Consider the following 17,214-nt stretch of genomic DNA (forward strand, 5'->3'; position numbering starts at 1 on the left):
TCTAAAGGGGTCTTGGTCACTAGTGAATAAAACTACAGATACACAGAAATTGCAATGGTGAAAAGTGGATTTGCCCTTCTGGATCTTTTCAAGCTTAGGGTCCATTCTTTCTTCTTCTATCTCATTCCTCAAGAAAAGGAGAATGGTATAGTGTAGAAAGGGAGGGCTTTGGAAATTAATCTGAGTTCAACTTCTGGTTCTGCTGCTCACCACCTCTGTACACATTAGTTGGTCATCCTGAACTTTTATTTGTTTATGTTTAAAATAAAGACAATAGTATTACCTGGTAGCTCAGTAAGAAAAAGGGAAAAAACACCTCACACCCTTTTGGCTTCATTGATGGATACCCAGTAAGGACTTATTATACTTTGCCTCTCTCAGCTTGGTATAGATATACATTTCCCTGGGAGGCAAAACACATTATGTTTTATGAGTTATTTTACCCTTCATTATTTGCTTTACCCTAAATTTTTCTCAGCTTCTTTCCTGAAAGCAAGTTTCAAAAAGGAGAAGGAAAAGCTGAAGATATTTTCAGACGGGAGGAGGCTGGAAAAGGAGAGCCTTTTGGATCACTCCATGTTGTTGCCTTAGAATAAACCTAAAAGAAGTTATGTTCTGGCCTATTCCAGAGGTTTCTGGGGGCAAATCAAAGACATTCACAAAGAATGTCCCAAATCATTGGTCTCAAGTAAACAGGAGCTTTCAATAACTCATTTAATCAAGCACCTTCCATGTGCCAAACACTGTCCCAGGTGCTGGGATACGACAGTGAACAGAGTGGGAAAAATCCCTGCTCTTCTGGAGCTCAAATTCTTGAAGCAGGAGATAAATAGTAACTATGAAAAATAAATAGAGTATACAGTCTTCAGATGGAATGGAAAAAAATCCAAGCCAAAGAGTGATTGGATATTCCAGGGGTGCCATGAAGGTGCTTTTTTTAAACAGTGTGGTAAGGAAGGGCTCAAAAAATAAACAGGTGACATTTAAGCACAGACCTGAAGTCAATGAGAGAGCAAGCCGTGAGGGAACAGCAAGTGCAAGGGTCCTGGGGTAAGACAGTGTACAAGATGACTGAGGAACACCAAGGAGGCCAGAGTGTCTGCAGCAGAATGAGCAAGAGGGAGAGCAACAAGACAGGAGGCAGAGCAGTAACTGACAATGACCTATCGGCCATTACCTGAACTTTGTTTTTTCACTCAGAGTGGCAATAAGAAGCTACAGAAGGTAATGAGGCACAGAAGATACATTTTTGGACTCGTGTTTTAAAAGGAGCACTCGGGTAGCTGTTTTAAGAATAGACTGTAGTGGGCCAAGGGCAGAAGTGGTCTGGAGGCCCCTACAATATTTGGGGTAAAATGACAGAAGGATTTGAGAGATATCTAGATAGATAGATATAGAAGGAGGCTGGGCTTCTTATCTATTTTGCTGATCTCCTCTTGGGAGAGGGCCAGGAACAGCCCTGGTTGAGCAAGAATCTGGAACCTAAACCCCCTTGGATGAACAGGAAACCAAAAACATTCAGGAAAGTATGGGCAGCACAATTAAATTCTAGAGTGGGCTCCAGATTATTCCCCACCCTGCTCTGGAGGAGAGTTCTCAGTCAGGTTCAAGCTGGATTGTCAGTGGGATTCACACACCGTGGAGACCATCTTTTGGGACACACTCTTGCTTCCTCTGGAAGAACCTCTGTTGTAATCTCTGGGCCTGCTCTTCCCTCCGTCTTCTCCCTCTTTGTTAGATTATTTCTTCTCTACCCTCCTCTCCATTGGGTTGGGGTTGCATCCAACTCAGAGGAGACCCCTTTCTGGGGAGAACTGGGGTAGCAGCTTAATCCAGGCTCTTCTAGAGGCTTTAGAGAAAAGAGCCTTTTTGTTACTGTGTTTCCTCTTTTTATACCTTTTCTTGCCAAGAAGGTCATAAGATGAAAAAGGATCTGTTTCAGCCCAGGGCTACCGAAGAGCAATCACAACTCATGTGTCATCAATGGGGTCATGGCACTCTTTAAATTTTCACCATGTGAGATCAAACTTCATCACAAAAGTTAAAAAGTAGCTCTGTGTTGCTATTTCTCAAATATGTCCAGCTCTAAAGGGTTTAGCAGCTAAAAACAGTGTCAGTTTTCAGAGTTTCTTCTAGTCAATACATAGTCACCTGACCTGTACATAAAGTTTAATGCAGCACCATCCATATGGGTAAACAATGAAAGCAACCTAAATGTCCACCAACAGGAGAGGATCAAGTATAGTCACACCATGAATATACAGAGTGGAGAATGAAATAGCCAGAACATTATGAACTTGAACAAATCTCCAAAGCAACATTCACCACTCTGTCAAGAAAGAAAACTACAGGACAGTTGCAATACTATTCCAATTTTACAAAGAGTCAAAGCTTGCAAAACTAGGCCATACGTCACTAATGGGTAGCTCTATATAGCAAAGGCTAAAATGATAGGTGGGAGTAACATCGAATTCAGATTAATAGCTGCATCTGAGGAGGAAGCCCATGGGGAAGGCTATCCAGGGACTTGGGTCACTCACGCAATGTTCTATTTCTTAAGCACAGAGTGAGTTGCATGGGTGTTCTTTGTATCATAATCTATACTGGGGGCTTTAAAGAAAATTTTACAAGTCATCTGGGTTGTAAGAACTTTTTTTTTTCCTCCAGTGGAGCTCAAAGCTCTTCTTATTTTGATTAAAGAAGCAATGTTCCCGTAAACACTTGTACCGCTCACGACTGCTCCAGGCCTACGGCCAGAGGGGTAAAGGCAACCCTCATGATTCATTCTAGATTCCGTCTCACTCTCCAGGGCAGGCCCAAGGATCACAGGCAGGACCTTAAAGTCCAAACTTTAGATAGTAAACATGGCATATCAGCCTAGATGTCCCCCGTGCACCCAAGCCTCTGTCCCCGGAATGGTTGGCAGATGGAAAGGCTGTGAGGATTCTGTGACCTGAGCACTTGTTTATTCTCTCCCTTCAAGTTATTTGTTTCTTTGTTCTGGAATTAAGTTCCTCCTTCTTCTCTCCTGGCCACCCTCTTCAGATTTCAGCTTAAACATTACATCTGCAAGAAACCTTTCCTGGCCAACTCTGCCTCATGGAACCCAGAGCTTCTCACATTTCTGTAGGGGCAGAGAATGACTGACTCACCCCAGTCTCCCCAGCACCTTTATAGGGTCTGATAACAGTAGATACTCAAAAAATATTAATTGAATGCATAAATGAGAGAGGAGGAGCTCACCGAATATCTAATGGAGAAAAGGCATGGGTCATCTGGGCACAGGCAGAGCATAGGAAGTGAATATGACAAATATTGACTGGGCCTTTTCCATTTGTTTCCAAAAGCCCTGTCCACTGTGAAAATGGAGGGTGAACTCTGAAATGGTTTTGGCTCTAAATGTCTAGCCTTACGCAGCTTGCTTAGTCAGAACCTCTCTGTTCCCATCAATTAAATGATGCTAATTGAGCATACCCATGAACTTCAGTGCTCTGTATATCCATATATTTGCTTGTTCTCTTCCCTAGAGAATCTATAGTAAGGTGATTAGTGGAATGCTAGCAGAAGGAGGGAGACCTCTTCTTTACAACCTCCCCAGGGAGCTGGCATCCAATTTTACAGCCCATTACTAAGCCACTTGCAGCAAAGACTCTCTGGAGACTATTTTTCTAAGAAGGCGCAGACATGAGCTAGTAGAGGCTAAAAATATAGAGAGCTACAGACAACTTCTAAATAAAAGCATGAAGAATTGAAAATTAGAACAACTGAGGACACTGGGATATTGGCAGATTAGCAGGTAGAGGCTTTGGTGTATTTCTAATTGTTTGACCCCAAGTCACTAAAACATCTGCTTCACTGTCTCACCACTCAGCAAACACAGGCAAACACAGTACTTCTGTATTTCTGTTATAAATACCAAACTGATTGTGTTACATTCTGATGTTGTTACTAGCTGAGGTTGACAAGGCCACAAGTCCATTGGCAGGCAACATCATCCCTTAATGGGATGGTGACTTGGGTGCTAATCATCTGATGAAAAGATGGGCTCTCAGGCAGGGAATGAATCCTGACCATGCTGGGAGAAATCTGCTCTCACTCTGCAGATCTCACTTTTTGTTTGAAGAGCTAGGATGTCTGTATGTCCTCCTGGTGGCTAGGGGCTAAGAAAGCTGCCACCATATGGAGTCAGGCCAGGGGGGCCACATGGTCTAGGTTCATATAACTGTTAGTGTTTCGTTTATTACTCTGAGCATGTATTAATGTTTAGTTAAATGTCCCTGTTGGATCTCTGATATGCTGCAAGCCATCAAAGGATGGTCTTGCTCGTTAAACAGAGATATGACTGCAGTGAGGGATTCATAGGGTACAGGTGATTCTCCCATATGGAATGCTCTCACTCCATTGCCAACCTTGGGGGAGCTGGATAGATTTGTATCCTTTGTCTCTATTAAGGAAAGGTAAGTTTATTTACACCATCATTTTTGTTTTGATTCTGCCCTGCCTTTTGGGGGCTGTTTTCACGGTAGTAGTACTTGAAATCAATGCCTTCTAGCACCCTTCCACAGTAGAGATATTGCCTTTAAGTGATTTGAAATATGCTTCTTGTAATTTCTACACCTTGCCCTTTTACCTCTGAAGTAATAGAAAATAAGTAGTATTTTTCTCCCATAATAGCCCTTCAAATATTTCCTTGCCCCATCTTCCCTCTTCAAGACAAACAATCCTAATCCTTTAACTCCTTTTCATACTGCCAGGAATTTTAGAGTCCCTGAAGTTCTATGACCCTCTAAAACTGTGGTGCATAGAAATGAGAGTAAACATTTATTTTTTTAAGATTTTATTTATTTATTTATTTGACAGAAAGAGAGAGAGCACAAGCAGGGGGAGCGGCAGGCAGAGGGAGAGGGAGAAGCAGGCTCCCCGTGGAGCAGGGAGCCAGATGTGGGGCTGATCCCAGGACCCTGAGATCATGACCTGAGCCAAAGGCAGATATTTAACTGACTGAGACACCAGGCACCCCAAGAGTAAACATTTATTCAGCTCTTACCATGTGCCAGATACTCTTACAAATATTTTACATGCATTAATTCATTTGATTTTCACAGCAGCCCTATAATATAGGCTTATTGTTACCTTTATTTTAAAATAGGAAACTAAGCCACTAAGAGCTTATATAACTTCTCCAAGCCCATCCACCTCATACACAGTGCAACAGGGTGTTGAACTCAAACTGTTTGGTTCTAGACAGTATACTCTTAACCCAACGCTGTTCTACTTGTTGGGACCCTAAACCTAGGTTATAACTGGTGGTCTGGAGCTCATAACTCTAAAATGCATAACTATAGAACAGCAAAATATTAATAGGCCTTCCTGAACAAGACCCCCTGGCCAAATACATTTGGGAAATACTGAGTAACAGAACATTCTCCTCTGCAGGGCTTCCTGGAGATAAATATCCTCTCTGCAGGGCTTCCCGGAGCCTTTAATATGTGTATATGTACAATGGCTTTCCAAAATCTAGATGTAGAATTTTCCAGACATATCCACCCTTGGAATGCTCTTCTAATAAAATACCTACTAATGTACAGAATTCAATAGAATATTGTTTAGGAAACACTGCATAAAGTATAGTTTAGATTCTTTCATTGGTTTTGCCATTTATTACCCTTGGCTTCATTTTATATGGTACAGAAGTTCAGTGTCAACTACAAAATTTAGGGGTTTTGCTTCTATTTCCATCTAATGCTTGCTCTTCCACCTCATTCACCCAGATATCATGAGAGATATAAATACACAGACACATTATGGTCACCACAGTCTCTCTGCTCTACCAAGCTACTCTGCTTTTCTCTAATGGCCCTGCCCTGACTTTTGGTCATTGCCATTTGCCTGTGAATGCTCACAAACCATATTAAATAATTCATTCTAGATTTTTTTTTACCTTGTTCTGAAAAGAAAAATTAAAAATCAAGACTTTGGACTCTCTCTAGCCTTCTAACAGATGTTACCTTCTCCTGTTTATAATTTTTCCAGGATTTCTGATAGGGCTCATAGATCACACGTGGAAGGGATAAAAGAAAAGACATTGTATGAGCGTCTTCTGTAGGCTCAGAGACATATCACACATTTTATGTAGCATATAAAATCTCATGGCTCCCTGGAGGTATGAATCATTAGCCCCACTTTATAGATGAATAAACACAGGCATATGTGTTAAATGATCTGCCAAAGTCAATGAGATCTGGGATTCGAACTCCATAGTACAAAATCTATGCTCCTAATACTCTTTATATCGCAACATGTACCTACTATGGCATTTGGAACAAAAGATATAAACTCTTGATAAGTTATCCTTTGAATCTTGATGAAGTCTTAGTCCCAGAAAGCTCCCTAATTCACCCCCTTAGAAGTATTAGATGGTGATGGGATAAAGTGGCTTCCCCAAGGACCCAAATCCTGAGATTTAGGGTTAGCATGAAAGCCCAGCCATGTTTTCTTTGTTTTCAATTCTTTGTTCTGGCAGTCCCAGTTCAAAGATCATTCTCTTGAAAAGAAGACATGCAAAATAATGGTTATATTGTTTTGCTTTCTCATAAACAATTGATTTTTCTCTGATAAAAATGATAAGCCTGGGGTTTTAGAACCACAGACCCTAGGTCAATTTCTGAGGTTCTACCACATTGAGTGTTTACCTTAAACAAGCTACTGAGCTCCCTGACCTTTAGCTTCCTTGTCTCTAAAATGGGTATGATATCACCTACCATCACTAAGTAACAAATGATTTAATTTATAGAAAAAAATTAAAATATTCTGAGTATTAAATATGATTTATTTCATGGAAAGTAGTGGGTATAGTCCTTGGTGACAGCAAGAACTCCTTCCTTGGCAATAGCTTAGAGCAATGATTCTCATTCCTGATTGGGCATCAGAGTCACTAGTGAAATTTCAGAAAAATTCAAGAAGAAACAAACAAAAATCCAAAACCCATAAAGGAAGTGACTGAAAAATATTAATTACATTAGAATTTTAAAGTTCAGTATGACAAATGATACCATGAACCCAACAGAATAAAGAGACTAGGATAAAATATTTGTCATCCACACAATGGCATTCAGATTACAAAAAAATTGTCAAGAAATCAGTAAGAACAAGATAAAATTGCAGCAGAAAAAAATTTAAATCGTAATGGACAAGTCACAATTTACAAAAGAATAAAATCTAAGGTCATGTAATATGAAAAGACACCCCATCATCTCACTCATAATCAGGGAAATGAAAGTTAAAACAATAAATTACCACATCCCACCCACTCTATTGGCCAAGATTAAAAAGCAATAATAAGCAAATAACCTTAAAAATATAGAGAAATGAGTGTTCCCACAGTAAACTAATGTTAGCGTAAATTGTTACAGGACATTTGGAGGACAACTTAGTTTCTTTTAGAACTAAAAATGTTGGGGAACCTGGGTGGCTCAGTCGGTTAGGCGTCCAACTCTTGATTTCAGCTCAAGTCATCATCTCAGGGTCGTGGGATAGAACCTCATGTCGGGCTCCGCACTGAGCATGGAACCTGCTTGGGATTCTCTCTCTCCTTCTGTCCCTCCCCTCCCACCCCTGCACTCTCTCTCTCTCAAATTAAATTAAATTAAATTAAATTAAAAATGTTCATCCCTAGGACCAGCAATTGAAATTCTAGGTATCTACCCTAGAGAAGTATTTGCTCATTGCATACCAAAAAAATAAGAGGAAAGAACAGAGCACTGCAGAATTGTCTGTGACTTCAGAAAATAGGAAACAACATGGATGCCCAAAATAGGGGGATGGATAAATAAAACATGGTATATGCAAATTAAGAACTACTCTTCAGAAGTTACTAACTTGATCTGTATGTATCAACATGTATATATCTCAAAAACACTGCATTCAGAAAAAAAAAATACATAGCAATTCTTCCTGAACACTTCATGTTTAACTAACTACTCTGAGGGTTTTACCTGCATTAAGTCATTTAATCCTCAGAGCTACCCTTTGAAACAGATGCTATTATTATCATAAGGAACTGAAGCACAGAGAAGTCAAGCGATTTTCCCAAAGCCACAGCTGTCTCTCCTGAGTCCATGCTCTTGACGGCTCTACTGAACTGACCCAAAATATACTAAACTCACAATAATGCTGCCTTGGCCAGGAAGTTTGCAGCATGACAGGATTGAGGGGAGATCAAAAAGGACTACAGCAGCATCTTTAATGTTGTATTTCTTTTTTAAGAAACAGTTTGTTAATTTGTAATTTTTGAAACCATAATCATACATGAAAAAAATGGAAGTGAACTTGTCAAAACGTGAACAGTGCCTGATGTGGATGAGGGGAATATGGGTCGTTATTTTTCTTGCACTTTGATACATGTTTCTATTTGAAAGAAAGAAGGAAAACCTGGTGACAGATCCCTTTCCCTCAAAGAATAGGAGGATGGAGCCACGATATTTGCATTTAAAAAAAAAAAACTCCAGAGAATCCAGATGTGCAGGGACAAGTGTATTTGGCAGAGAGGTGTGAGGTGTCAGAGAGAGCTCATGGCTTTGAAATCCGGGATCCCATCATCAGCATACATTAGCTGTGTGACCTTGAATGAATGACTCAACCTCTCAGAACTACACTTCCTTCATGCAGAAAATGCAGTAATACCTCCTACACCAGGTTGAATGGGGACCAAATCAAGGATCCTCCGTGCCTGGTTTATCACATGCTGTGGTTCCTCAGACACTAGAATTCGATTTTGTATCTTCCTTCAACACTTTGAATGAGTATAACTTAACTCTGCATTTTGCCAGTCTGTTAAAAAGGGTAGAAGGGATGCTGGTCTGTACAATGTCTAGAGCAACTTCTGAAATATATTTGGAAAAAACACAACACACACTAACAAAAAACCCTTCACCAATCCCAATACAGTGACCTCTGTTTCCTCCTCTGTGAATGTGTATAATTACCACTTATTGACCATGGCAGGTGAGTTTTGAATAATGCTTTAAAAAGTTCAACTTGAATATGTACACACACACACACACACACACACACCTCCTCCGGGTGCATTTTATCTAGTCTTGGTAATTTAGTTACTTGTGGTTTATTTATTAGGTTGAAAACATCCTGTTAATTTACTATTATTTAATTTATTAACTGATTAAGGCTTGACCTCTCAAGGGGAAAATGCTGACTGTATAATACAAAGGCTAAAATGTTGCATAGGAGCATTTTACAGATACATTCTTCCTCCTGAACAGTTTGTCATTCAGAAAATACTCTGTCTCTCTTCTCTGTGCTCATGGTTTTCTCTCATTCAGGTAGACATTCCCCTCCCCACCGCACCCCCACCTCCTTTGGATAGCCAAGTTCAATGTTTGTAAAAACAGACTTTATTTTTTAGATAGATTTTAGATTTATAGAAAAACTGAGAGGATAGTATGAAAGATTTCCATATACTCTGCACCCAGTTTCCCCTATTATTAGCATCTTATGTTAGTATGGAATATGTGTTATAATTAATGCACTAATATTGATGCATTTTTATAAACCAAAGACCATAATGTATTTGAATTTTTTTTAGTTTATATCTAATATCCTTTTTCTGTACTAGGCTCCCATTCCAGACCCACATTACATTTAGATGTTATATCCCTTTAGGCTCCTCCCTTGAGTGTGACAATTCCTCAGACGCTTCTTGTTTTTGATGACCTTGATAGTTTTGAGGAATATGGGTCAGGTATTTTGTATAATGTCCCTTAATTGAGGCTTGTCTGATGTTTTTCTCATAGCTAGCCTGAGATTATGGTTTCAGGGGAAGAAGACCACGGAGGTCAAGTACTATTTTCATCAAGTCATACCAAGGGTTAATCCTACCTACATGAGTCATCACTGTTGATATTGACCCTCATCACCCAGCTGATCTACTGTTTATTGGGTTCCCCACCCCCTTTCCATCCTGTCCTGTTTGGAAGAAAGTCACACTGTGCCACCCACACTTAAAGAGTGGGGATTGATTCTCTTCTTTGAGTACAGACTATCTACTTAAGTTATTTGTAATTCTTCCGCATGGGAGATGTGTCTCTTCTCTGTTGATTTTTCATTCAGTCACCACATATAATTTTTTTAAGGACTTATTTATTTATCTGAGAGAGAGAGAGTGTGTGCGCGAGAGTGGCGGGGGGTGGAGCTCAGAGAGAGAGGGAGAGCGAAACCCAAGCAGACTCTGCACTGAGCCCAACATGGGGCTCCATCTCACGACCCTGAGATCAGGATGCCAGCTGAAACCAAGAGTTGGACACTTAACCGACTCTGCTACCCAGGAACCCCATGAGATATAATTTTATTAAAGAAAAGTTGGGATAAAAATTTATTGATTCAAAAATATTCCTTCCTAAATCTAGGAGAAAAAAATAAAAAAATAAAGCCTAATTTGCTTTGCTTCTATTTAAATTTAATTTCATTCTTTATTAAACATTAAATATGTATAAAACTGGTCTGTAGAGGATATAAAAATGACTGAGCTGAGGTCCCCTGCCTGAAGAAACAGGCCCAGACAGAAAATGTATATACGTAACAAGGCAGATAAGTGCTGCAGTTAAAAGTAAAGTGCTTTGGGGACACGGAGAAGATAGTAGTTAATTCAGGGAGAGCTTGATAAAAGAAGTCTGAAACCAGGGCCAGCTTTCTGTGCATGCAACTAGTGACTCTGATTCTGATTATGAATGGAGAAACAGCAGTCCAGCTAGAATGACTTCACTCAAGTCACACAGTTGGTTAATGTCAGCATCTGAACTGAAAATCAAGTCTTCCAGTTCCAGATCCCATGTTCTTCTTGCTGCACTCAATTAGAAAATAACCCAGAAGTCCGCTACGCATTATCCAAGGCGGAAATGAGTACTTACCTCAAATAAGCGCAAGACTTTGGCCAGGGCACCAACTTCTTCTTTGAGTGAGAAGATCAGAGATATGGCACCATTTTGATTGGAGTTGTCTTCAATATAGCTTGTTTCCTACAAGATGAAGTGCTTTTGGTTAAAATATTTTCTTGTGAAACCTCCAAGGAAGAGGCTGGCATGAACTCTCTCTTACAGTCAAGGCTTGGAATACAATAAGCTACATATATTCTACACAGAATATAATTTCTGGTGGAAAATAAGTAAGTCAAGGGAAGTGATATTTTCAATGATGCTCATAGGTCAGAATTCAATTTTAGAAAACTTTAATTATTCACTGATGTCACCAGTCATCCTATAGATTCAATACCTTTTAATGAGCACCTACCAAGTGCCAGACACTGTTAGGACTCTGAGATCCAAAAATGAATAATCCATAAATGAATAAATGAATCAGGAGCTCAATATTTGGCTTACTAGACACATACCCCACACAAAGATCCTTAGAGATGGTATAATACAGTTCAAAAAGTATCCGGGAAAACACTGAAAAATATGGTGTGGAAAGTACTAAAAATGGGTGTTTGAGACCAATGACCTGGGTTGAAGTCCTCTGTCTCCCAGTTATCAACTGAAACACTTTGGGCGGATAGCATGGCCTTCTAAGTTTCCTTATCTGGAAAATCATGCTAACCGTAAGCCCTGTCAAAGCAGTATTCACATAATGAAAAAAACAAAAAGATAAAACAGCTTACATATAAAAATGATGGAAATATTATAAATACACAATAATGACTTCTTGGCCTTTGGCAAAGATCTCAGGGAAGCATCACACTCAGGAAAACATTGTCTGGTATGCTAGTATCTAAGATATCCAGTTATTGAAAGAGTCACAAAATACATAAAAGTAACACAAATAACCTATCAGAAGATGGATGTCTTATACTACACAGCAAAGTTTGACATGGATCTAGCACTTTCTACATGCACATGAGAGCAAACTAAGGTGGGATTAGGGTTGGCGTTACAGGGTTGGCTGCAACCTTTAAAAATTGTACAGTCAAGTTTTACAATAATATATAAAGTTCCATATGTGCCCACAAATCAACAGCATGTATCTAAAACTAGGAAGAAAAGAAACCATGCAGAGCAATTACTCTCTTGTAAGGAAATTACTCTCTTGATGGTTCAATTGGCAACATTCTCTTCTGTTGGCCTCAAAGAAAAGTAACACGTTCCAGATACACCTCAACAGACACCACCTATGACTGGGGCAATTCAGGCTTGAATGAACCCTTCCTCAAGACTCCCATCACCACCACCTTCCTGCCCCTGTGCTGGTCCGAGTCCTATCTGACCTTCTCCGGAAATGACCCTTGGGCTCAGGTCCTTCTTTTGTTCCTACTGCTACCACACTAATCCAGCTCTTAGTGATCTGTATCGATCCGGCCCTAACAGAATTTTGCTTGTGTCCTTCCTCTACTCAGAATTCTTCAAAGGGTCCCCATGGCCAACAGGATAAAATACCTCTTTCTGATATTCAGCAGTATCTTGGGACCTCATCGCCTGAGGCCCACCCACAGGAACTGCCTCTCCAGCAAACTGGCTTTCTCTTTTTCTTTTCAGCTCCTCATTAAAGCAAATGCCCTGCACCACTCTCCCTCCTCCCCTTTCACATATCTTAGCCTGCCTCAAAAGCCCTCTTTGGGTCTCACTTCTGCCAGGAGACCACTGTATTCCCCAGCTGAGGTGAACAATCCCTCCTGGTTCTATGCATTCCATTTGGCTTCTGATGCCCATGTGGGACTTGACTCGCAGAGCTGGCCCTGTCTTTAGAGTTCATCTAGTTCCACCCCCTTATTTTGCAGATGGGGCAACTATGCCAGAGAAAGAAAGGTGTCACTCCTCTGAAGTGACACAGGTGGTGGGTAGCAGGTCAATAACCCAGGCTCCTGAATATCATTCTATATAATTCCTTCTGCTATGGGCACTATGTCCCATATTAAGGCCCTTATTTCTTGTAGACCAGTTATTCAATACCACCCCTGACAGCCTACGCTTACCCACACCTGTCCCCTTCACTTTCTCCCCATACGCTTTCTAGATCAGAGTTTTTCAAAGAGTGTTCCTTGTTTCTCCCCTTCAAAATTACCTGGGGATTCTTTGTTCCAATGCAGATTCCTGGGCCCCACCCTAACCTATCAAATTTGAGTATCAGGGGTAGGATCTTAGAATCTGCATTTTCAAAAGATCCCAGATGATTCTTAACCACGAAAGATTTTGAAACCACTGATAAATGCACAGCCTATTTTTTTTAAATATGACTTTTCTCAAATGTGTCTGCAAATTCACATTTACCATATGATTAGGTACTACTCTTTGTCGTTATTAATATTAATAATAGGACTTGCCATTGAATGAATACCCACTATGTGCCAGGAGTCATACTTGGTGCTTTTTATAGTTAATAAACATCATCATTGGCAGCAACTAGCACTGTTATAAGAGTTTACATGTAATTAGCTCATCCAATCCTCACAATAGCACCATGAGGTAGGTGCTATTATTTTGCAAATGAGGAAATAGACCCTGTTAGGTTCAGTGCATTGTCCAAAGACACCCAGCTAATGAGTGACAGAGCTTGGATTTGAACATGGATCCAACAATTCCACAATCCTAATTCTGCCTCCCAGTGACAGACCCAACTGAGCCAACAGCTCCCCTTTTCAAAACTTGAGGGACCTTAAATGAAAAGAAGCTCATGGAAGTTTGTGATATGATGGCCTTGGGTGGATTCTGGTTCCAACCTTGCTATGTTGATCCAGCATGGGACCTTGAGCAAATCTCTCCCAGCATATGTTTTTGGCTCATAATCTATACCTTATTTGTTTTCAAAAGGCATGTGAGTTGACTTAGAAACAACTATACCCAGGATGGGTAAAGGTAGAGGAAAAGAGCATTTTTTCAAAATTACGAACAAAATTTAGTGAGGTACTTCAGGGGCACTTTCAATCTTAGTGTTTTTTGGAGCCATGGTAGGAGGCCTGTATCTGCATGTGTGAACATACACGTACACATCCACAATGGAAGACAAAACCGAAAACAAGATGCAGACATCCTGCCTCGGACACTCTATATTCCAGCCTGTCTCTGCAGGAGGAAGCAGCGTGGCAGAGGAGTGCCCTGGGGGTCGGAAGTGAGATCTGTGTTTGAACACTGGCTTGGCCATTCAGAGCTCTGATTTCCAAGTTCCCCTCCTCTTGTATTCCACTGCCCTGTTCTATTTTTCTCCACAGTTCTTTTCTCTACATGAAATTATGTGTCCGTTTGATTCGTTTTTGTTTTGTTTTTCTCCTCCACTAGAATATGTTTCAATGGCGCAGAAACTCTGCTGTGCCCGGCACGTAGTAGGGGCACAATTAGTCTCCTGTGTGAATGAAGGAGCCAAACATCTCTTGCAGGGTGGTCATGCCTGTTGTGTGTGTAGAGCACATGATATGTCACGTGCTCTCCAGCCTTGTATCAGAATTATGTCGGGTGTGTGCTATTCATCTGGGTCGGGAGCTTCGAGAAGGCATAAACTATGTCTTTTTTGCAGACTATCAGAGCTGGTAGGAATCCTAAAGACTATTCCAGTCCAATCCCCCAAGTCTACCTCCACCTCAAATTTTACAGATATAAAACTGAGCCTCTTCACCCTAGTTAGGTGACTTCCCCACTACACAGCTTCAGTAAACCAAAGACGAGAGCTCATATCTCTTGACTCCATGTCCAGCATCCCTCCGTGGTGTAGCTGTCCCAACCACTGTGCTTGACTCAGTGCTTGTCTCTCTTGCCAATGTTCCAGACACATTTTGTCAAACAAACAAATCAGTTCTGGCTAGACACTATGCTCCAGGAATTTTGCTAAGAGCTTTACAGACACTATTTCATTGAATTCTCATCCCAAGTCTAGGACATGGGTATTTTTATTCCAATTTTTCAAATGGATAAGCCTGAAGCTTTGCAAAGTTCAGTACCCTGCTTTCAATACAAAGGTATTACCCAGCCTGTTCTAAACCTTCCTCTCTACCCCCAGTCATCAAGAGTAACAATCTGTGGTTCTCAGTCTTCTAAGTGTTCTATAAATAAAGCTTTAAGCTCCCATGGCTCCCTAACCAGATCACTGTCCCACTTCCTCCATTGCCAATGGCACTGGAACTAAATGATGACAGAGCCAGGATCTGTTCTGGGATCTGTCTGATGCCTATGCTATCCCTCCTCAATAGGAAGTTCTGTCTATCAAGCACTGCATACCTTTTTCAAAGGAAGTCTTTCTTACGGGACTCAAAAAAAGTCAGTCCAAAGTTCTGTGGTTTCTCTAGTTACACTAAAACATCAACCATTCTCTCCTCTCCAGCCTGTCTGTTCCCTAGATGGCTCTCACTAATCCTGCAGATGACACATGTCTGTAAAGTCATGTTATCTCCCCGGGTTGGGCTTTAAGTCTGAATCCTAGAACCTGGGAGTGTGATAAGTCAATTAAAGAATGTGTTCTGCAAGTTTCCGCCTCAAGAGAAAGGCAATGAATCCCAGAGAACAGAATACACCCTGAGCATTATCCCCAAGTCACATCTAGGGTTCTCTCACATTCCCAGTCCAGGGCTAAGTCTTGTTCATTTTCCTCTCTGTTTAATTTTCTGTTTCCCCAGGTCTGAGTAAGTCTGAGACGTCCTCATGCCTCATTTTCTCCCAAAGGTGAAAAAAGGATATAATTTCTTACAATTTTGCCATTTTGATAGCTGGCTGAGAGCGCTTCATAAATATGACAGTAGAGCAGATCTAGAAGAATCCCATCTCCCATTCCAGATCATTACGAACCAGCCACTTCAGGGTAGGAAAGAGAAAACAGGCAACAGAGAGGGACAGTGACTTGTCCAAAGACACACAGCTAGTTGGGGGCAGCTCTGAAAGCCAGATCCCCAACTCCTAAAGCAGCACTCTTTCCCTGAAAGCCCCACAGGATAGATGTCCTTCCCTAGGGAACAGTTGTTGAGGACCTGTGTTATCTGTTGCCTTCCTGGACATTTTCATCACCTTCAAATAAATTCAGACTCCTCCGTGAGCTTAAGGGAGTAGGGAACAACATTCCTCAGACCCTTTACCACCAGGGACCAAATTCCCCTCCCTGCGCATCGTGCAGCCGGGCCAGTTCTGGCTCACCTGTCCGTAGGAGAGTTTCCGGCCGAAGCCTCCGTTCCCCAGGACCATAGCTGACATGCTGGCTCCCTTCGTGAGTAAGGTCTCTAACTCTGGGGCGTCGGTGGCAGGCAGTTTTGCAAACAGCACGTGCTGCTGAGGTTTTTAACCTGGCGTTAGGAGGGGAGGACAGATTCCAAAGATGTCCCCTGTGAGGTACCGGCCACAGTAACGCCCCCGGTAGGCGTTGTCCTGACGCAGTGGGCTCCAGGTCATCCAGCGGGGCCGCCCCGAGGGGAGGGTGTGGTGGACCCCCCCCCCCACCCGGGAGGCCGGACTTGGCTGCAGGCCCTGGATGGAGCTTGGGGCTACCTGTCCGCTGGGGATTAGGTAGGGTTGGCAAGTCCGTGATTCGAGAGCACGGGAAGCGGGTTCTCTGCAGTGCGAATAACCTTGAGATCTGCTGATGACAAAAATTGTAAGAAATAATCCTTTCTTCCCCCACCCGCCTCCCCATGGGAGCAGAGCCGGGATCCTAATTTAGATTTCGATTAGGGGTCGGGGGCAGGGTCCTTTCTATTAACCATTAAGCCAACTATCTTTCTGTGCTTTGACTTCAGAAAGCTACATAGAGGTAGCATTGTAACGCTGAGCACAGCAACAAAGAGCAAAGGTAAGAGCACAACCTGGGTTGCAATGCATTCGCATGTCCTCGAGCTGTTTACATAACTGCTGAGAGCGCTCAAAAGACAGTGGTAGAGCCACCTTGCCAGGATCTTGTGAGAATATGAATAAGAATGAGGTAATGCATTAAACATTTAGTACAGTTCTTGCCATATAGCTCAACACTCAATAAATAGAAGGTACTGTTTAAAAGGATGTGACAACAAATAATCACTGAGGACCTCTACTGTGGGCCAAGCAGTATTCCAGGCACTGAGGATCAAGCAGTGAATGAAGTAGAGGATCCTGCCTCCCCCGCCAGGCTGCCATTCTGTGTGCAAGACAGAAAATAAATTAATAAATAGATTTAGTCAGAGCTAAGCCTTCAGAAGAAAATAAAACAGGGGGAGGGGCGAGGGCTGAGCTGGTGGGTATTGAAGAGTGGACTCCTTCAAACAGG

The 17,214-nt window shown here is 41.6% G+C and overlaps 1 protein-coding gene across 1 annotated transcript in view; it reads right to left on the minus strand.

The window, feature by feature from the left end:
* The window catches only part of PAH (phenylalanine hydroxylase), a 67,137-nt gene extending 50,868 nt beyond the window's left edge, over nt 1–16,269 (minus strand). The window contains exons 1-2 of the mRNA XM_036104147.2: nt 16,116–16,269; nt 10,923–11,030 (exon numbers count right to left, since the gene is read on the minus strand). Coding sequence (XP_035960040.1) covers nt 10,923–11,030; nt 16,116–16,172 — 165 coding nt within the window. The 5' untranslated portion in view covers nt 16,173–16,269. The remainder of the gene's footprint in view (nt 1–10,922; nt 11,031–16,115) is intronic.
* Between the last annotated feature and the right edge of the window lie 945 nt (nt 16,270–17,214).

The sequence above is a fragment of the Halichoerus grypus genome, chromosome 6 (assembly GCF_964656455.1).
Source record: "Halichoerus grypus chromosome 6, mHalGry1.hap1.1, whole genome shotgun sequence".
In the NCBI taxonomy this organism is placed as follows: domain Eukaryota; kingdom Metazoa; phylum Chordata; class Mammalia; order Carnivora; family Phocidae; genus Halichoerus; species Halichoerus grypus.